This window comes from Vanessa tameamea, chromosome 7 (genome assembly GCF_037043105.1).
Source record: "Vanessa tameamea isolate UH-Manoa-2023 chromosome 7, ilVanTame1 primary haplotype, whole genome shotgun sequence".
Taxonomy (NCBI): Eukaryota; Metazoa; Arthropoda; class Insecta; order Lepidoptera; family Nymphalidae; genus Vanessa; species Vanessa tameamea.
Genome location: NC_087315.1, coordinates 4,885,944 through 4,909,686, shown reverse-complemented (window position 1 = coordinate 4,909,686; position 23,743 = coordinate 4,885,944). Strand labels below are relative to the sequence as shown.

At 30.7% G+C, this 23,743-nt stretch overlaps 1 protein-coding gene across 2 annotated transcripts in view; it reads left to right on the top strand.

Moving 5' to 3' along the window:
- The window catches only part of Fas1 (Fasciclin 1), an 86,234-nt gene that overhangs the window by 54,500 nt on the left and 7,991 nt on the right, over nucleotides 1-23,743 (top strand). For both annotated transcript variants that reach the window (XM_026641011.2, XM_026641009.2), the window contains exons 2-6: nucleotides 2,532-2,670; nucleotides 3,515-3,693; nucleotides 9,816-9,955; nucleotides 15,848-15,944; nucleotides 16,692-16,869. In XM_026641011.2, the coding sequence (XP_026496796.1) occupies nucleotides 2,532-2,670; nucleotides 3,515-3,693; nucleotides 9,816-9,955; nucleotides 15,848-15,944; nucleotides 16,692-16,869 (733 nt within the window). The remainder of the gene's footprint in view (nucleotides 1-2,531; nucleotides 2,671-3,514; nucleotides 3,694-9,815; nucleotides 9,956-15,847; nucleotides 15,945-16,691; nucleotides 16,870-23,743) is intronic.

Below are 23,743 nucleotides of genomic sequence, written 5' to 3'. Positions count from 1 at the left end.
GTGCTGGAATAAGCTCCAAACCTACTATTCAAATGCAGGAGAGGCCTTAGCTGAGCAATAGGCTATTTTACTAATTAGTCAAATCCATTTTATATTATTAAGTAGAGGTTAAGGAACCCAGTAAAAGTTGTTTTTTTTAATTCTAGTACATATTTGCTGAAAAATATCAAATTAAAAATTCCATATTTAAGTAGCCCGCGAAAACGCTACTTTGACAATATGGCGCTGCAATGGGGTCGGTGACGTCACTTTCCTGTATTGTAATCTGTGGCACATATAATCCACGTACAGTAGGCAAACGAGGTTAACCAGCAAGTGGCGTCATCATAAGCCCAACCAATCAGGAGCGTTTTGTGTCACGTGACAAAACGTTTAAAAAAAAAGCATTTTTATATATGGATTTTTGAATAAATTAATTATTATTTTCAACTTTCGTTAATAAATAAACATTTTTAATCTCATAATATATACTGATTACAATAATTGACACTTTATTTTTCGCATTGTCAAATAGCCTATTGGGCATTTACTTTACTTTCCTAAATATATTAATGAAATAGAATTCTAAAAACATAAAACATACAGTCTACATAAATGACGAACTAAAAAGTGTTATCCTTATTCCTTCGTTATTTGTTTATAATAATCAATTAAATTTTATGTAGTTTAAAAATTTAGTCGAAAGTATTTTATTTGATAATAATCTGTTCGCCAAAGTAAGTCTTTGGTTTGTTTATTGATACGCACCGCTTTTATCTGATTATCTGTCGGCACAGCTCTGAGGTGAAACATTAGTATTCACTAAAGGGCTCCGCCAAGTAAGGGAACATCGATACAATTGGCTTTGTTGGTGCAATGAACCTGTTTTCTACACATCGACTTCTGCATTTCCTGAATCTACAACAAAAAAACAGCTATATATATGTTGTATAGCTATACTCGTTTATTAAATACTTAGTTTTCTATTTAATATTTTTCTTATTAATTTTGAATATAAAATTCCTCATCGCAATCCATGAAATAATTCGAAAACAGAACTTTTTGAAATTATGTCATAAAAATTTTTCAACCTAAAGTGAAACTAAAATATTACGAGAAATGTTTCTCAAAGAGGGAAATTTAAGATTTTGTACTGTACTGTACTGCACATTATTGATTTTAAAGTACGTCTATTTTAATTAATGACATGGGAATTTCTGATAAACAATTACTTTTTTTAAAACAAGTTCATACATTACTCGTTTAATATAAATAAAAATAGTACAAAAACCACTCCACTCTCTTAAACACATTACTTAATGTTAGCTGCATTTTGTTTTAATACGAAAGCGTACTTAGCTTTTGTATAGCATACATTTTAATTTTTCAGTATACATTAACCATTCAGTGTATATTAATAAATAAATAATTAGAGCAACTTGTGCTTCTATTATAATATATAAGCATTACCTATACATTAAATGGTTTTAGTGTATATTTTTATAAACCAATCGACTTTTTAATGTTTTTTATAAAAAGGGATTAAAGAAGTCCTTGCTATAATAATGAGCTTCGTTTGTATAACTTTATATAAGGTTAATTAGTTATTCGGAATATATAAATATTTAAGTTATTTGTTTAATAAAAAATATAACTGTAGATCATTACTTGATGGTAGGGCTTCGTGCTAGCCCGTCTGAGTACGTAGCACCCACTCATCAGATATTCTACCGCCAAACAGCAGTACCCACTATTGTTGTGTTAAAGTTTGAAGTATGAGTGTAACTGTGTAATACAGGAACAAAGGACATAACATCTTAGTTTCTAAGGTTGGTAGCGCATTGGCGATGGAAGGAATGCTTAATATTCCTTGTAGAGTCATTGCCTATTGGTGGTGGTGACCACTTACCATCAGGTGGCCCATTTTCTCGTCCTCCGACTATATCATAAAAAAAAAATTCCAGATTCTAAGTTCAAATCCCATGTAGAAAGTTATTGAGTGTTTTCCCAAGTAATAATTTATCGTTACAGGCAGCAAACGTAAAGCTGTTGGTACTGCGGCTCATATTTCTCTAGTTATTTCGAATTGTCGTCCCATCTGTTTAAAAGAGTGGTGAAATAGAGACCAGACCAGAACAGTGCACCTTTGTTACGCAGTTGACTGAGCCTTTATATTAAGCCGCTGTAGGCGAAATTCAGTCAGGAAGAATGCATAAAGTATTGATATTTTGATTAATGTTGAAAGTCTCGCAAACTATTTTCAACACAAAAAATATGTGCTTCTCCTAACTCAGACATTCTTTACTTATACTTATTATACATTTAGGTTGACTTTCATATAACTTTTCGAGATAAGTTACAAACTGAAAGTTATAATGAACGCAATTGAAGTTTCACGCATTCGCTCTTGGCAATTTCTAGTATTTTATATTGTTCTATTATCATATAGTAATGCTTAATCAGTACCATCTGTTTTATAATGTATAAAAATGATTCGTTCAAACAATGGTTTATGTGAACAAATTTTTATGTAAATTTATTTTTATCAACAGTTTTTCGCACTACTGGAACGTAATGTGGTGGCCAACATGAGTCTTCAGTACCGGCAGATGACGCTATTCGCGCCAACCAACCAAGCCTTTCAGAGATACAACGGTGAAATGGATGATTCACTAGTACTCTTCCACATATGTAAGTAACAAAGAAAAAGATTATTATTTTAAAAACAAAAACAATTTCTTAATATACTGAAGTCATATTTAATTAGTGAGTTAGTATATTTTTTGTGAGAAAAATATCGATGTAAAACAAAATTGCTAATAAAAAATGAATTTATTCTTTTAATAATAACATTAAGTAGTCGTTGTGTTTGATTAATCAATATTTAGTAATATAGAATTCTAGTTTTATACAACCAATTCCAAAGGTCCACAATATAATAATTAATCCACATTCAATTATTACTTAAGTTTAGTTTCAATGCAGGTATTCGAGGTCGGCTAAAGCGGCTTCGATACAGGGCTCTCGTTAAAGGAAAGTTTGTGGTCAGAAACAAAGTTTACTCGTACTTATAACTATTTCACTTTGTGAAGCATTTCGCCCTTAGCTTTACAATCCTCAAACTCGACATAGCAGTCATTCTTTATTTTATCAAAGACCTTTTTCTTTATTTAAATCTGCACAATCTTGGCAATTTAATAATTATTTAAACGAAAACTTAGATAAAGTAATACATTGTTCATCTCATCATAATTAAAAACACGTGTAGACTAATTTAGCTTAGAGTTGTTCAAATAAGTGGTGATAAGAAAATCTGCATCAAATCTCAGAATATATATTTTATTATATCAAAGTTCAAATATTTTATTTTTTCTGGAGATAACGCGTGCTTCGTAATGAAACATTTATTATTAATCTTAATTTTATGTACTTATTTGTATCTCAACTATGTAAAACAGATATCATCATATGTTGCGATTATAGTTTTGAAACGATTATAAAATTACAGAAAGGTCTAATGAAATATGTTTTTCAGCAAACTTGGCCACAACTCTTTCAAATTTGGACTACTCTATATCTTCGGAACTGGATGGCAACCCACCGCTTTGGATTACGAGACGACGCGAGGCAATGCACGATGACATTTACGTTAATAACGCGAAGGTCGACATTTCAAGGTCATACCAGGCTATAAATCGAAATGGCAAACTACAGGTAATTCTATTAGTTTATTTCGACCTCATTCTCTTCTAGTAACTGGCAACATTTAAGTTAATATACTACTTCATTAAAAAGTAGATTTTTTATTATTAAATAAAAATAAATAAATTGTAGATTAATCATTCATAAATCGGATTATGACGAGCATTTTTAAGATACATAATAATAAATAAAATAAATAAATTGATACATGCCTACTTGCTAAAAACTAAATATATATTCTAATTCTAATTTGTATTAAAGTGATCGGCAACTGGTTTCTTTTGTTGAACATCTTGTCTGTCGACAAAGACCTCCTCTAAAGATTTCCACGTATTCCTGTCTCTTGCTAATCGGCTTCATATTGGGCCAGCTATTTTCCGCAAGTCATCTTCCCATCTTTTATTTTGTCTGCCTCTACTTCTTTTTCCATCCCTTGGATACTATTCTGTTACTAACCTACTCCATTTTTCTATATTTTCTCTCGACATATGCCAACGCCATTTGAGCTGTCTGTAGGCTGTGTGTGCATTTTTAAATTTGGTCTTTTTCTTAATTATTTGTAGTTTTACTCTATCCCTCCTTTTTATACCCAAGATGCTTCCATTGAATTTTGGCAGACTTTTAATTTATTTTCTTGTAAATCTGTTAATCCCCATGTCTGGCACCCGTATAGTAAGCATGGCATAATGCATATTTCGTATACTTTCTTTTTTGCTGTCATTGGCATATCTTTATCCTTAAATATTTCCTTAAAAGGCCAAAACTTTTTCCAAGTATTAGTTATTCTTCGTTCTATTTCTTTATTCATGCTGCCATCTATAGATATAAGTTGACCCAAGTATATATATTCATTTATATATTCTATTTGTTTGTTATTCACTAAAATCAGTTCGTTGGGTACTGCCTGTTGGGAGTTCGTCATAATTTTGGTTTTCGTTAGGTTCATTGTCGGGCCGGCTCTTGCGCTTTCGTCGGATAATTGCTGTAACATTATTTCCAGAGTTCGTGCGTCCTCTGAAAATAAAAATAGGTGGCTGAGATTTTTGCCATTTATATTGAGGCCATTTTTGGTCCAGTTCAGATTTCTGAAAATCATTTCCAGCACCGCTGAAAATATTTTAGGTGATATCGGATCTTCTTGGCGTACACCTCTTTTAATAGGAAATTCACTACCCGCAGATTCAAGTTAAATTTTTGCTGTACTCGCTGTGTATACATTTTTAATTATTCGTATGTATTTTTCTTGAAACCCTTGCCTGTTCAGAGCGTCCCATAGCGTTCGATAGTTGTGTTCGATGTATCGAACGCTTTGTTGAAGTCTACTAACCCTATGTAATATGTTTTATGGTATTCACTATATTTTTGTAGAATTTGTCTGAGAGTGTGTATGTGATTTATAGTAGAAAATTTGCTTCAGAAACCAGCTTGTTCCTTAGGTTGGTTTTCATCCAATGTATTGGTGATTCTGTTTAGTATAATTTTTGAAAATATTTTATAAATATTGGATATTAAACTGATCGGCCTATAGTTTCCTGTATCGCCCTTGTCTCCCTTCTTATGCAGCAGTATGATTGTTGATTTGGTCCAATCTCCCGGATGGTTTCCGTTTCGAGGATTTCATTGAGTCCTTTTTGTAGTTTAATTCTTTTATTGCCTTCTTTATTCCTCCTGTTTTTTCTATATGTTTTCCTAATGTTGTTAACCTTTTTGCTTTTCGTTCTTTCCTGAGTTGTTTACTAATTTCCTTACTTATTTCTGCTATCTTTTGAGAATTTTTTTTTTTTTTTTCCTTGTTGTATAAGTTCTTTCCGTTCTTGTAATAATTGATTGCTTTTCGATGATATCTCTATTCTACTAATCATATTTTATTTATTTTAGTCTCTAACTTTAATTGTTGGAGTAGATTGAGATTGGAGTTGATCTGAGTTGAAATTAAAATCGTTTATGACAGATAGATCCTTAAAAGCTTTTGCATTGTTAGACATTATATAGTCGATCTCGTTTTTATATTATTAAATTGTTAAAACTTCTTTTCTGTTTGGTTCGGTAGGCGAATACGCCTGAATTAAAGACCATAACTGTTCTTCCTCTCCATCTACAGGTAATTTAATATTGAGAAGTGCTATCCGTTCGGAGATTCCTTTGACTTCTTGTATGTTTTTGGCAAGGTTTCTTTTGACCAGGAATCCGACTTCGTATAAACCGGGCGTTTCCCCAATATGGTGCAGTATGTATTTTCCATGGTTCTCTATTTTTTCTCCAAATCTTCTCACTTCATTAATACCAATTATGTTCCATTTTATTTCGTCCAACGCTAATTTCAGTTCTTGTAATTTTTCCGTGGTTCCTAGTGATCGACAGTTTAAAGTCGCTATATGTATATCGTTATATCGTATTCTCTTTTTATTTTGTATCTTTAGAGGGTCTTGGTCATTTTCCCCCACGAGGGACCAGTCGGCTTGGGGGAGTTTGGTGGTTTCTAATTGAATGGTTTTCTGTATTAAGTAGTTGTGTTTTCCGGTTGCCGATAGCTAATTGTTATTGCCTATTATTATCCGCCGTATAGGAAGAGAGAGAGTTGAATCTGCCTCTCATGACATCAAACGCGTTACGCCTATTGTCTTGTGATGGCATCCAGGTTTGTTTCTTAACTTTTGTATTGTCTCGCGGCGATGAAGATATTTCTCTTTTTCTTTTTTCCTTGGTTGCATTATTTTCCTTTACCACAAGCTTATCGTATTTCATATATGCGAAATCTCCTTTATTTCTTTCTTCTTTCAGTCTAGTTTGTAACAATTTTCTCTTTTCTAAAACTTCTTTAGTATAATCCTCTGTGATCTCAAAGATATATATGTCTTTGAGATTCTTCCGGACTTTCATTATCTCATTTTTCTCCCATGCATTAACAAAGGAGAGCAGAACCTTTACACCTGGGCTTCTCTTACCGATGCGATAAATGTTGTACATAATATGCTACTTATAAAATACAATATCTATGTTATTTACATGATAACAAAAAAGTAGCTACTGAGTTTTTTGAGTGTTCTTCGGTTCGTTTTACATTAACATTAATGCTGTAAAATGATTAAAAAGTTTGTGTACTATTTGAGTGAAGGATATTTTACTAGATCGACTTTGAATTATTTCACTAGCAACATTAGTTTCGCATTGTGTGGGATTGTGTGTGAGCTGCATTAAATTAATTTGGCATTTTTTGCGGCTAACCACCTTTTTGACTCCTCCTAGGCTCTATTACACGTATGTAGCAGTGTTGCCAACTCTTACGACACCTATGAGTATAATTGTTGCAATTATGAGTGATCTAGATTTTTAATATATAATATTACAATGTTAAAGTAACGCTTTAAAACATTTAATATATCAGAAAATAAACTTCGAAACGCCCGATATTGCAATTTCACGGCGCGTTAACTTTGTTGCAGACATTTTTCGTTGGAAAATACCTCATATTTTAATTTCCTGCAGGTAATGGAAAGATAGTATAACGAGCTAACTTTAATGTTCGAATTGATTCGATTGTGTACGATATAAGAAATATTTCAAGCGTAAATATCCAGTAGATAACTTTATAAACTTTTTTTTTTCAATTCTTCAAAATAATATTTGACAACAATCTAATTTTAATTTTTTTAAAACATTTTTGTAATCTTTTTGTTGTGTCTGTCTTTTAAATTTATAAATCTTACGGATCGAATCGAATATAAATCAAACATAAATTGTTCCCATCTTCTTCAATTTTGAATGTCGATTTTATAGGGAATCTTGTAAGAAATTCAATTACCAAATTGAATACCAATTTATTTTTTTCTACATTTTTTCATTATCAGGCAGAAGAAGAACCAAAACAACTACAATTTATATATACTATTAATTGATTAATCAAGAAAACAGGATTATAATTTCTGGTGTGCCGATTTTAAGAGACTCTGCAACTAACAGTTCATGCCGTGAAACGACTAACATATAGCTCCCTAATCGTTATTTCCCTTGCATGATATTTTGTTGAAAATAAAATGACTAGAGATAAATAAAAACCAACCGGACCCCACGCGTAGCTATAAGACTTTTATTATAATAATATCAACTGCGCGCCTACATTAATTGACTGGAGTAATAAATTAAACTTTATTGTGCTTTTACTTTATTCAAATATTACAATATAAGTATTGCAATAAAATATTTTGTTACTTGGATGGAACTTATTTTTAACTTAGATGGTACTAAAGTTACTTTTTACCACCATTTTTTTTTATCCTTTATTAAAAATGCCATTCAATTCAAATATATTTCTATATATTTAAAATAATAAAAAAATAAAATTCAATGCAATTTCGAAGTTTTTCCTTTTACCAAAAGTGTGTCATTTCAATCGTAATTTTAAGTTTTGTATAAAATAAGAATGTCATGGGATCTGCGTGGTTTCTTTTACTTAATTCAGGCCTTGTGACGTCATGTTACGTCACTACATTTTGGTTAACTTGAAAAATATATTAACGAAAAACTAATTGTTACGTAAAGTTTTTCAAACGACGCAAAGTACATACTTCAGTATTTATTAAGCAAAGATTATTAAACTAGTTTGGTACTTCTTGCTTTGAAGTTATTTACACTCAAGTACATTATGCATCCCTGGCGTATAAAACTTGTTTTCAACAACCATAATGCACGCGGGATGATGCTGTACTTTTCAGTATACATACATTTTTAGGACTTCATCCGAACAATTTATATAAAGAAACCAAATGTTAGTAATTTCTCAAAATCCCAAGATTATTTAAGCGAAGTTTAATAACTTAAGCCGTGAAAGCTTAACCTTAAATTTCAGCTCAATAGGATCAAGTTATCTCCTTCAATATTGAGTAGCAAGATTCCACCCGAACAAACATACATTGCAAGTTAAATAAAAGCTTTTAAAAAATAAATAAATCGGATTTTCTTTTTAAAATGTTGCGTCTATGTTACTCAGATCCCCTGAGATGCGCTACATTTTTTAAAAAAAGGACTCGGTTTTTTTTTATACAAAAATTCCTAAGTCTGCCAAGATATAAATATATGGATTGAAACATATAAATAATTTTTAATTTTTTTTTAAATTTAAATCACGTATGTGCGGGAATACTACTGATAATAATAATAATATATTAAGCCTTTTTATTGCCTAAATTTTATATATTTTTTGCTTCATTGGGCTACCTTATATGACAGATCCGAAATCCTAGATTCTAACCCCAGGTTGGGCCGATAAAAAAATATTGATTTTTCAGTCGAAAAATTCTCATTAGGAGTCAGGAATTTGGAAGTGTGTACACTCCCTTGCATGGGAAAGCACGTAACACATTCTGCACCTAAACTTTTTTCAGTCGTGTTGGATTTCCCCTCCCATCGGATGATGAGAGTAAGGAAATAAAGAGTGCAATAGAGACTGTCTGTGCACACACTTATATGCACTGTAATATGTCCTGCGTAGACTTGTCTCCTTATTTTTAAAATATTGCACACACCACATGTTCACTGAACTGTCCAAAGTTAGGAAAACTATAAATATCCGCAAAAGTGTTTGGATTTATTACAACACTATAGTATTACGTAGACAGTTTGAGTCTTTTTGTGAGAATAGAGAAAGTAGTACAAGTTTGTGCAATTTTCGACTTCAAACTGTTTTATGAGTGTAACTTCTAAAATAACGATATTTATTTTAAATAGTCATGATATGCAATACTAGTTATTAATAGTAATTTTATGATGATTATTTTATAAAGATATAACAAAAATCATTTAAAATTTAGAAGATCACACTCAACAACTTAGTTGTTGTGTTATTTAAGTATTTTGGTTAGGAAGAGTGACTTCCTAAAAGAAAAAAAATAATATTTATTATAAATAGGCATAAAGTCGTTCTTAGACTTCGACACTAAAATAAATATTAATCAGTACATAAACTAAGATGTTATGTATCCTGTGTCAGACTTCGAACCAAAACAAACCAATACTTAGTTACTAAGCATAATTTGATTTCAATTAACACATGAATGTCACTTCTAGTAATTTGATAAAAGATAACGTTTGTCTTTATAATTAAGTGCTACTTATACTTAAGTCCATTTTTGTTCTAGGTCCTACACGTGATAGACCAGGTTCTTCAGCCTTTGCTGCCCTTGGGCCAAAGCGCCGTCGGCTCACCGGTGTACAACCCAAACGCATACCAGTTTCTCGAACATTCGGACGTATTCAATATTGAACAACATCGCCTCAGGTAATATTCAGGATAAAGCAGACAACCGGCTATATTGGCGAAATATATTTGACTTTTAAAGTTTGAATGCAGTTTGAACTATGTGACATTTAGAATCCTCTATAAAAGATGAGAGTATATAAAACAAAGTTATATATTGACCTTTAGGCGATAAGCTTTTCGTCCTCTTTCTGAAACGCATTCTTTACGTACATAGTTTAAATGTAACGTACGTAGGAATGTTGTACGATAGTGGAAAATAATGTGCCATTACTTTTTCTAAACATATGATTATTATTTGTTTTGTTCACTAAACTGAATAAAATTACGTGAGAGGCACAAACGAGAACACACAATAGAAAACAATACAACAGTTAATTGTATTCAGCTTGTATTTCAGCAAACAGTATGCAAAAATACATTAACTAGCAGTTTGTAACTGAAAGAGAATTTAATTTCAGAGAAAACTTTAAAACAGAGAAGTGTTTTGTTTATTCTTTATAATACTAATCAGCATATAACATATTAAAATTATTCACGAGTAGGGAATTAAAAGACAATTGAAATTTAGTATTTTTCTAATAACTCAAAATGTAAAACAATATTGGTCCAAACCAGAACAAGTTTCATTTAAAATGGTATTACTCATGAACACATCAAAAATTTTATCTGCGACAAATTGCAGTTAGTTATGCAACTCCTAGTACGTTTTATGATTTGAACACAATATTTACAAATTACAATACAAATTCGCTATCATCAGCGTTTCGACAGACATGTCGTTAGGCGTTTTTGTGAAAAGGACATTACTAAAGTTCCAATCAGTTTTGCATTTCAGCGATTGCTTTCAAATATTCAATTTCGTAACGTATTTTGAATAATGTAATATCCACTATTGCTTTTCCATATTTTGTAATGTCAATGGTTCTCTGCGGATTAATACCCTCTAGACGAATATACGTCCGGATTTAAAAATAGAATGAAGTTTATATGAAGAATTTTATATTCATAAATACAATTTTCCAACCATTAATCACGCCAACTGCAGTCGTTCAAAACAAAAGTACCTCGAACTATTTTGTTTCTCGTCCTTTATATTTTATTTGTACAAAAATATTAATATTAAAAACCGACGGTGGAGTTGATTTTTACCGTTTAGTTATTCCAGGCCACTAAGTTGCGCCTCTGATGCGAAGTTTTATAAGTCGGATTTTTCCACTTGCCCGCTTTTATGCAGCAAAGGAAGTTCTAAGTTTTAAAACAAAAGATTTTTTTAAATGTATTTAACTAACATGATATAAAAAAGGGACGACCTACAGTTGCAATTTGATATTATTATGTTCAAAATAATATTTTTGGTTACTTATTAATAATGAAGATTATTTTAATATAGTTTTAATATTAAATATAATTATTTGTTAACTATGATTAAAGTTTGAAATTTCAACCATTGTAGTTTAATAGAATTAAATTTATTTATTTTACAAAATAATTGGTAAATATGAATATATGAATAAATGGAGTTCCACTTAGAAAAAAGCAATGAAATAAATTATATCAAGTACAAGTCAACGTACCAAATATAACAAATAATCTCATCTACTTTCGCAAATATTCATATACGTCTCGACACATTTTATACGAATTTATAAAAAGATAAAACTAAATTAATAAATGTGCTTTCTTTTATTAAATATTATTAACGTTTCATAAAATATTATTAGCATTATAAAGAATAAAAATGTCTTTTATTCCTTGGAAATCTGTAGTACTTCCTATGTGCTAGTACTGTTCGTTACAATTTTTAAGACGAAAATTTTCCGCCATAAAGTCGAACGTAAGTTGCGCGCGAGCGTTTTGTCGCTTACCTCTTTCTATTTGTTAGATTTATTCACTTTTTTCTAAATCGAGTACACTTTTTTAAATTTCGACAAAATATGCTGAGCTTCATGTTTACCAGAAACGTAATGGTTAAGCCAAGCGCAACCACGAGTACGTTATATAATCTGTTTTTTTTTTATATTTTATGTGCGGTTTCATTAATAAGGAAATAATTTCGTAACAAAATAAAATAAATGGTTTATCGAAAATATATTTTAAAAAATTAAATTTATAACATTTTACAACGACAATCTTATGTATAAAGGAATATTGTTCGAAAAACAACGCAGTTTTGATAGAAGAGATTACGCAGACTCATCGTGTATAACGTTTAATTTATTAATATTATGCTTTTCATGAGACTATAGATACCGATAACAAAATAATTAATGTTCAACGTAATACGTAAAACAGTATTCTCGTATCGACGTATTATGTGGGCTTTATATAACGTAGACGTTTTAAGGTTTCTGTAATGTACTTAACTAATTGTTAAGTCACTTAGTGTTACTATTATTTTTAATCTAAGGCCGTATTATTAAAGTATAAAATAATATATTTTATATGCTAATACTACTTTTGTTAACGGATATGATATTTGGGTATATTATTATTACAGTACTCTAGTGACTATATATGAGACTGCAGATCCATAGGTTCCGGATTCAAATTCCAGATCGGACCGCTTTTTGTTTTTTCTTTGAAGTACAATTCTCAGTTGTCACCCAGAGGCTGGAAGCTAGAAGTGTGTGCACCCCCGTGCCTCAGAAAACCCTTAAAGGTCTGCCCCTGATCTTGTTCCGGTTGTGTCGTTTTTGCCGTTCCATTCGATAACGTTTTCTAGTGACCAGCTTTTAATGATTATGAGCTCTTGAATTCGAATCCCAAGTCGGACCAATCACTCTACTTGGCTTTTCTTCTAAAAACCCGTCACAACTCAATATGAGAATCAGAAAATTTAGAGTGACTCTTACATTTGTGCATATAGACGTGGAGCTAGTTAGTATCAGTTATGAATGGCCTTCGTGATCAAAATCGGTCAGTAGGACATCACCATAATTATTAGAAAGATTATCAAGATAGTTCCAAGAAAGGTATCGACTGGCTTTGTAAAATAATATGCTAATGGTTCATTGTCGTTCATCAAGGGTGACCGTATAATGCCAGAAGCACTTTTCAATTACAGTGTCATTATTCTTCGATTTTTTTTTATACAAACTTGAACGGAACAACAAAAAAATATAAAAATATATCTAAATTATGGGTGTATTTATACCGTAAATAGTAAATCTTGGTGGTAGGGTTTTGTGTAAGCCCGTCTGGGTAGGTACCACCCACTAATCATATATAACACTAAGCAGCTTAGTATTGCTGTTTCCTAGTTTAAAGGGTGAGTGAGCCAGTGTGACTACAGGAACAAGGGATGTTACAACTTAGTTTCCAATTGTGGTGGCGCATTGAAGATTTAAGGAATGTTCATGGGCGTTAATGAACACATACCATCACTTAGCCCATTTGCTCCTTCGTCTACCTATTGCATAAAATAAAATGTTAATATTATTAGTTCACCTTTAACGGTAGACGGACCAGACATCTTTGGAATTCGGTTGGTCTTGGTCCTTCAATTTAATTTCTTACGTCTCTGAATATTTATCCCAAGTACTTTTTTCTTTGACATATTATCATTTTCTTTTATTTAATAGAATAGGTACTTTTTAAGATAACTTTGAGAATAACTGTTGACCCTGATATTTAAATGCCGTAGTTGTAATGTAATATTGTTATACAGTTTTTCTTTTATTTATGAAGTCTTTTCAATTTACATAACTCCTTATTATAATTATATATGTATATCAAAGCATAGGCATGTATAATTCCGCAAATTTTATTTAATAGTCAAGTCTTTGAACACATCAGATTCTCATTAACATAGAAAATTTAATTTTAATAGATATTGTTTCTTAACATAACCGTTCTTATAAAACATGTATTTCAAAGAAATTCACTCCAAATTGAAAGAATAATAAATATGTATTTGAAATGAATTAAGGTTTTTTTTACGGTATAAATATTAATTAGTATTTAATTATTTAGTTTCTATCAAAATACCTGTTTAAAAGGACACATATGTATACATGCCTGAAAATATAAAATGTTCTACAACCTATGTCATTTGTAAATATTACAAAAGACGATACTTAAGGCATATTTGCCATATGACAGAATTTAACCTTTTTCATTTAGCAATATATTAGAATGAATACTTGCGTATTTATAAAGGAAGCTTTTGGAAAAACCTAATCATGAATCTATTCATTCAATTCAAATATCGATCGCTTTATATTAATTCATTCAGTACACCATTTAAATATATTTATTTCAAAGACAATACTTTTATAAATAACTGAGAAAATTCAGGTGACCGAAAACTCCGTTATCGTTTATATTGTAAGGCTTTGAAAGTTGTTATGCAGTTGTTACTTTCTCCTTTCCGAATAAGATTTTATAAATTTTTAAATTTGTATTTATTTAATAGTATGTAAACGATTTCTTGTACTATTGGTCGTATTAAATGCATTATATACAAATAGCGACGGAATTGTCTTTTTTCTATTTTATGGCTATTCTTATCGTGGCTTCAGCCTACAACAATTCTGCCAAGTATTGTCAAATTAAAGTCACTTGCTGTATCTGTTCGTTTGTTTGTAACTTCTTGGATACTACACCTTGGATTCCGATACAGTTTACATTATCATTTATGAGTTTCTTCAAGCTTAGTACATTATATTTTTAAAAAATATTAATAGTTGAATATTTTTTTTGTTTTCGAACCAAACCATATGATATTCTTAAAATAATTTACTACAAAATCGTTATACCTAAAAATGTCCTGTATAACTTTTTTATAATAAAACTATTACTATGACTATTAATAAGAGATAATTTAAGATCGATTCATTAGTCAAATAGTATTAATACTTATCAAAATAAATACATATTATACTTAAGTATTTTTAGGAAAAAAAAAACTGCTGTTTATATTTTGCAATTTAGATCGTAGTCTAAGAATATTAAGAGATATTTGATTAAACGCATAAAATAAATTGGCGCCTACGAGGGATAGATCGCTTGACTTGATTTAAATTAAATCTCATTATTTGAAAGATGTGTATCACAGACTGAATCATATTTTTTCCCATATGAAGCCGGTTACGGACGAATTTAGAATGAGTACCGTAGAATGTTTGGTTCCGGGACATACCGATTTATATATGTATCTACTTTATCTGTAAGGTATTTTTTATTTATTCAATTTAATAGATAATATAATGTTACTTTTTTAAGAATGCTACAAAAATCCCTCTAATTCTTGTTAAGTTTTATACATTTCTTATATTTAAATTAAAGACTAGAAGTATTACTTAAATCAACCTACATCAATACTACATAAAATAAATATCACATGTTACTTATAATTTTTAATACTGTTTATTGAAATCGTTAGTGAACGATTATAACATAACATCTCCTCGATCTAACAGTATTAATAAATATTCGTTACTACAAACGATTCCGTTAATATAACATAAATACACATACATAATACACTTGTAATACGTTTTCTTTAATTTTTTTATTCTGTGAACGTAAAACTATAGTTATAGTACATTTTAAAATACAACTGGCTTTCTTCTCTTATATGCAAACGGTCAAGTACGAAGAAGCCAAGCCAAGAGTCTAGTTCTAAATGCTATCGACTTGAAGTTGACGTCGTTATAAACTTGCTTGTCTACAGCTAAAAAAAAAGAAAAGTTATATCTGTTTAGTATTTATTTTTAAATAAAACAACAATGTTTGAAAACTGTTACAAATTGTAAGTCTGCAATATCATAAACAAAACTAAGTTTAAAATTTTAAAACTAATAAATATACGGATTTTCCGCGTATTAAAATACGCCATTTATAAATTTGCCCCACTTTTAAGGCAACTTTGATGTATTTAAAAAGGAATTCATCACAATTTTTTTTCAGATCGTTCCGTCAAAAAGTAAACCAATTACAGAAGAAAGAAGTCTTCAACGCCGATGGACGACACACATTCTTTATTCCCGTCGACGAAGGCTTTAAGGTAACTTCGCAGAACAATAAAACTAGTTTGTAAAGTTAGTGAAAACTTAAGTATTTTACGTAAAGGCAATTTCTCAAGAGTTAAATTTACTTTGTAAAGGGCAAGCTCTTTGGAAAATAGATCCTTATATAACTAATAGATTTAGTTATTGTCATAAATCAATAAACACATTACTTTTTTTATAAAACAATAGTATCAGTGGTAAAATAATAATATAAATATATGCCAAATTTTAAGGAATTACTAATATTCCTATTCCCCCCCCCCCCCGTTCAATTAACCATGTGATGAATTTTAATTAGCTTCTTCTAGGAGTGGGGACAATAATAAACTAAGGGATCAGCATCGAACCGGCGATATGTTTATTAGTTTAGGACCCAATATTTTATATGAGCGTGTGCTATAAATGTATCTGTATATCCGTAAATTAAACGAAACGAACATTTGCAGAACAACAACGTTACACTATTGTATCCTATATACAGTGTATCTATAAAAGTATTTATACCAACATCTTGTAATCAATTTTAACCGACAGATATAAATAATTATATTCTTCGATATATTGATACACTTTTCTAAATACACTAGCTAAATAAACGATACAACTAAGAAAAAAAGTGTTAAATAAACAGTATATTAAATATATTTTATTGTTTTATTGAGAAAATAAAATATAATTACTAAAAATAAATATATTGTAACGGTTTAATTTTTGTTTAATAATAATCCGTGTATCTTTCGTAGCCAACCACGAGATCGGATTTAATCGATGCCAAAGTGGTCGACGGTCACGTTATACCTCATCACGTACTGTTCACTCAAGCGACTCCAGAAACCGAGGAATTCAAGAGTATGGCATTCAGTGACAACGTCAAAGTAATAATATCTTTCACGACGTCAGCCAACGGAAAGGAAGAAATTAGTAAGTAAAGAATTAATTCAATAATTAATAATAATAGTTTGTATATTTCTGTTATTAATTTTTGTGGTTTGTTTTGTTTTTAATTTTATTATTATTATTTAACAATTATTTTTTTCATACTGTAAAATATTATATACAAACACAAACAAACGTTCTATTGTCTTAGTGGTTTAGTGGCTGGCTTACCGTCCCTCGTATAAAAATTCTTCATCCTGTTCGGTGTTACATTATTCTCTTTGGGGATTTACATATAGCTGGTGGAATATATTCCTGAACTCTCTGTAGATGTATCAGATAGCCGTCCCATCGGACAGCGAATGAGGAAATAGAATGATAGCGTTTTAATTGCTTTTTACATGTTAAAATTTAAACCAATTCAAATTCAAATATTATTCGATATTAAAAGTATACCCTTTATATAATATTGATTATCGAAATTACACCACCGGTTCGGAAAGAAATACCAAAGGCCTGAGAAGATATGACGAAAGAAACTCATTAAATTGTGCCAGCTTTGATAAATCATTTATTTTTAAAAAGAACTGCAGTTTCAAATATATTATAATAATTGATAAAAAGGTATTACACCCCAATCTTTCTAAAACAGACTTACTTTACCCATGTAAATAAATAAAATATTCTTACGTCGGTTCCGTCAGTGTACCGTTAAATTAGCTATTTTAGATTTGATAGTTACCAGCACTAAAAGCGTGCAATTTCAGCTCAATAAATTGATTATAGGTTATTAATTTAAAATTCAGTTGAAAATTTGACCTGTACTTATTAAAAGGCTGCACTATTTACGCAGTACATATTATATATATGCAAAATAAATTTATACACAAACACAGGTGCAAGCTCTATATTCACACTCTAAGTCGTAATTCGTAATTCGTTGAGACGAAAAATTCAACAATTAAAAAGAGTTTAGGTGCTTTACCAAAATATCAAGACTAAGGAGTGTAGACAGTTCTAACTTACAGATTCCTAATAATTTTTCGAAAAAGAAAAGTGTATTTTTATTAGCCACCGGAAGACGAGATCTACAGTCTTAAAAAGTAGCCATTAGTCCAATGAACTGGTCAGTATAGTTGTCTTTCAAAAATATGTTATATTCGGTAATGTTAACGCAGTCAGTGTCATGTCAGTGTCATGTCAGTGTAGAAATTTCATCACGTGGCACATATTCTATACAAGTTGCATTCGTGGCATATATTTTATTCAAAAACAAATTATATCACAAGATAAAACCCATGTAACGTTTAAACGTGTAGCTACATAATGTATGTAAATATGTATTACGGACTACGGTCCAACATTTCTAAGCTTCAATCATTTTAAATTACTAATTCATAAACGAAATCCCTTTCTTTGTTTTACAGCCCACCCATCATGTAATTAATTAGCTTATTAAAACGAATATAATAACATAGGTATTAATAAGCCTTAAAGAAATATTTGTAATGTGAAAATGTTTACAAAATACTTAACTTCAGCCAGAAATTTTAAGATCGGACATACAGTTACGGTAGTCGCTTACTTATTCTACAAATTGTGTTAAAATCTTATGTATAATATATTTTTGTATGTATTTAAATATTGCAAGACTTAAACAATAAAATAATGATATATTTAAATCATCTGCTGGTATTTGCGGGTCAAATATTGCAAACGAATCTAGATGGCTTTCTCTTAACTGATTGAGTTAAAATTTCGCTGGCTATTTGATGCAAATTAAATAAAAAAATATATTTTTAAAAATAAATTTCTCAACTTTATCGAGCTTGAGGTTGTACGTTTTCCTCATAAATTTTACGTCATAATTTTTTTATTTCATTCTCTGCTTTATTTCCATAAAAAAGTGCAAAAAAAGTATCACTTGCGTCCGACTGACACGACAAATTGATATATTTTCATTAAAGTATTAGCTTACGTCCAAGCAATTTTTAGTATTAAAAGACAATAAACGAGCAATAAAAAAATATTTCAAAACCACCACTCGAAAATAAAACACGTGTCATCCCTCAATCAGAATGAAGAGCTTCGAAAATTCCAGATACACAATGTGAAGAGTAAAACCCGTATCACTTGAAACGCGTCCGTTTTCACGAAATAAAATACTAACAAACTAGGTGCATATCTGTTAAATTCCGATGGCCGGTAAAGGTTCAACTTATTTCTTTTGAAATTCTAAACCGCAAATAAGTTTTCTTTTTAAATTAATTTAAAAATAAATTTTATTTACAAATCTGTACATCATCAAAGCGCTATCAACCTTGGAAACTAAGTAGTAGTTTCACTGGCTCACTAATATTTTTAGCCGGAACACAACAATAATAAGTATTGTTGTGTGCCGGCTAATGGCAGCATATACATCAATGTATGATAATATATCTCGTAGCAATTGTCTGTTATCACAGTCATTTGTTTTCTATTAACTTTTTTACGTCACTAATTGTTTATATATCATTTATGCTTTTTGTATACGACTAAGTTCTTTTTATTTTTTAAAGAGAAGCAGTTTTTATGTGTAATTTTATGAAATAATTAGGCGGACGAGCAAATAGATCACCTGACACTGATTAGTGGCTAACATCGCTCATTGACATTGGCACCGTAAAAAATGTTTAACTATTACTCATATCGCCATCGCACCACCAACCTTGGAAACTGAGATGTTATGTCCCTTGATTATGTAGCTCTCTCCCTTTAAAACAGAACACAACAATACAAAGTATTACTGCTTGAGGGTAAAATATATAATGAGTGTGGAGTGCTACCCGGATGGGCTTGATTGTTTTAGCAACAAGTATTGTTTGTTTTTAAATAACTTATAATATCAAATAATTTGTTATTATAATAAATATGTAATGTTTTCATTAATATAAACAGCGTTAACAAGTTGCTATAATTTTTTTTTTAAGTAATCTAAATTTCTTGCTATATTTTTCTTACGTCGTCGTGCACTAATTTATAAGTGAGCTGTAAAAACATTCCTTCAAAGGATTCATTTTAAAATATTAAAACACTTTATTCCATTGCAAAATTTAAGGTAAACTTAACGAGCGTAATTCGAGTTACGTAATATAGTTACAAGGACTTGAGACTAAGTTTTTAATATGATTGTTGTTAACTTACAGAGATTTTATATTTATATATATATAAGATTTCGACAATGATGGACAAACTCAAATAAATATTTTTTTTATAACAGGCTGGCAACGATTCATTTATATCTTCGACGAAATACATTTGTTTCTAAGCATATATCTCTTAGCCCCCGCTTCTTACAATGTATTGAAAACTTTAATAACATTGTTTAACTAATACTTGATTACATGTTTGCTTTAGGCCTTATTGAAATTGTTGACTGAGTCGATAAACTCAAACTCAAACTCAAAATTCCTTTATTCAACATAGAAGCATTACACTTACTTATTGATGGTCAAATTAAACACTACCACCGGTTCGGAAAAAGAAACACCCTGACCTGAGAAGAACCGGCGAAAGAAACTCAGCGGGTCCTTTTTTTTGTCAAATTAATTAGATACATATTTGTATATGAATAGAAACAGCCAGGAGGCGATCGTTTCATTCCCAAGGTGTGCTATCAAATATAAACTCACTAATTGTATAGTAACCTTTCGCATACAAGCGTTCCTTAACAATTTTTTTTAATTTGGCAACAGAAGCATTTTGAACGCTTTCTGGGATCCTGTTGTAGAAGCGTATACATTGCCCCACAAAAGAGTTACTGACTCTATGCAGTCGAGTAACAGGAGTAACAACATTATGTTTGTTCCTTGTACCAATGTTATGAGAATCACATTTTCACATAAAAACTTTAATATTTTTCCTTACATACAAAACATTACAGAATATATATTGAGAAGCAACAGTTAATATCTTAATTTCTTTGAATTTATACCTCAATGATTCCTTGGCTCCTAGGTTATAGATTGCGCGAATAGCCCTCTTCTGCAGCACAAATATAGTATGGATAGCGGCTGCGTTACCCCAAAGTATAATACCGTAGGACATTATACTGTGAAAGTAACTGAAATAAACTAGGCGAGCCGTATCGACATCGGTAAATAATCTAATTTTTTTTAACCGCAAATACCGCAGAACTCAGTCTACCCGCCAATCCGTTTATATGGGGGAGCCACTGTAACTTGGCATCAAGAGTAAGGCCAAGAAATTCAGTTGTTTCAACTGGATCCATCGATTCCCCATTGATGAGTACATCGGGTTTTACATTTTGCACGTTTGGTGTGCTAAATTTTACAATTTTAGTTTTTTTACTATTCAGCCTAAGATTATTACGCTAAACCAGTGTACTATATGAGACATAGCATTGTTTACATCGTCATACTGTACCTGTTTCCTATTAATTTTAAAAACCAAAGAGGTATCATCAGTAAACAATACTATATCCTGTTTGTTCCCAACAAGAAAGGGCAAGTCATTTATGTATATGAGGAATAGAAAAAGTCCAAAAATTGATCCTTGCGGGACCCCCATACCAACTGAGACCCCAGGAGACCTTGTCCCTTTAACGTGAACCCTCTGAGTTCTATTGTTTAGATAAGAAGTCAGAAAGTCGAATGCACATTCTATAATTCCATAGCGATATAGTTTCCGGACCAGAGTTTCATGTTGAACACAATCAAAGCCTTTGGATAAGTCGCAGAAAATCCCTAAGGCATCCTGCGACCTCTCCCAGGCTTCATAGATATTTCTTATAAGTTCGATACCTGCGTCGGTAGTCGAACGACCCCTCGTAAATCCAAATTGTTTTCTATGAAGCAGATTGTATCTATTGAAATATGCTAATAATTGATTTAGAATATTTTTTTCAAATATGTTGCTGAGGGTTGGTAGTATTGAGATTGGCCTATAATTGTTAGGATCTGAAGAGCTACCAGATTTAAATATTGGAATAACTTTACTATGTTTCATCAGGTCAGGAAATACACCACGTTGAACACAATCATTGAATATTATTGCAAGATAAAGTGCAATCACATCAATAATTGAATTAATCACCTTTACAGAAATACCCCATAGATCAGCAGTTTTCTTAGTGTCTAATGACTTAAATGTACAAATTATGTCATTGGTGTTTACAGGGGTAAAATTAAATTTTGATTTGCATTCTCGTACATTTTCTTTCATCAATGATTCGGCAACTGCTGGAGAAGAAATAAGTAACTTAGTTGTAAAAACTGGTATTTCAGCAAAATATTGTTCAAAAACTGAAGCAACTTCCCGTTCACTATTTATGACTTTATTATAATAATTTAAGTTCAATTAGGAGCTGCGACTGCCACCTCTACCAGTTTCACAATTAATAATTTTCTAAGTCATTTTTATTTTGTTAATTCTATTTTTTATAGTTAAAGACTTTGCCGAAAAGCACACTTTTCTAAATAATTTTGAATAGTTACTTACATAGTTGGCAAAAGTGGCACTGTGACTGTACGTCCTTTCATTATAAAGCTCGTACATTCGTTGCCTACTTTTGTGAATTCCAATAGTAGCCCAATCATTGAATTTTAACAAGTTTTTTGTATTAACTATTTTAGAAATGAATATTGCATTAAACTTGTTTCTAATTCATTTAAATAGATTATTATACAAGACATTGGGATTATCACTAAAAGATAGGTGTGGGAGATTTAGCAAGCCTATTCAAACATTCGTGGAAACTCGATACAAGATTCCCTAACTTTATGTATGTATATACATATGTTAGAGTCACAACTATTGTATTTCACGGTCAACATTGACCGGGAACTTTACATACGTTAAGTAGATTAAGTTTATTAAAGTGAATTATCTAATATAACACCTTGGGGTAAGGGTAAGACGGACTCGTATACCGTAACGGCAAACGGCATGACGTACTCTCGCCTACTCTCTACCGACGCATAACTCCCTGTGTGTGCTTGGCACTTATAATATATACATCGTCGCTAAATATTATTATAACATTATGGAAATAATATGTATTTTATAAACGAAACTCTTGTTTTTATTTATTTTACTCCGTAAATATTGGGTCTCTTGAATTATAAATTATTTTAATGGCCATCGATTGCGATGTTTCACATCTACCGGGCGTCCCTTGACGGCCACATTTTTTATTTCTGCTATCTGGAAAATGACCGATAGGTCAGTGTGATACTATTGAGATTCATACGTATATCCAGATGGCAGAGTTATTTTTATAGATTTATTTTTTAAGCATTCCTTGCTTTCCTCATTCCATTCAATAAATCCACCCATTCAATAAAAAATAAACTAACCTAACCTATTGGACAAAAATAGTTGTTTTGTTTGGATAAAAATACTATTGACCAGTAAATGTTCTAGTCCTAACTAAAAAAATTACATATAATTTATGTTAAGAATAACATTTGCTAAGCCATATTTTATAATAAAACGGATTCGTTTTTATTTAAATTTGCAATTTTTTAATCGAACGATAAATAATTTACGAAGGATCGATTAAAGGAAAGTAATATCATTTAACTGTTACATTCCTTATATAGAGTAATTAAATTATCAATTTGGAAACGTATTCAAACAAAGAAAATCAGACAAATCCCACCACTGCGCAATTGCCGACTCTTAAGGAAATAGAGTTTGAGTTTATTCCACCATGCTGTTCCACTGAAGGTACATATTTATCATCCAACACACGCAAGTTCCTAACGATGTTCCTTCAACGCTGAGTAAGGGATGAATTAAAAAAAAAAAATAATCATATGAATGCTCAGTATTGGCTTGCTTAAATTATAAAGACTCAACCCTTTTATATGTAAACGTTTATTTTTATGTACTCGCAAAAAGGGTAAGAAATTTACAC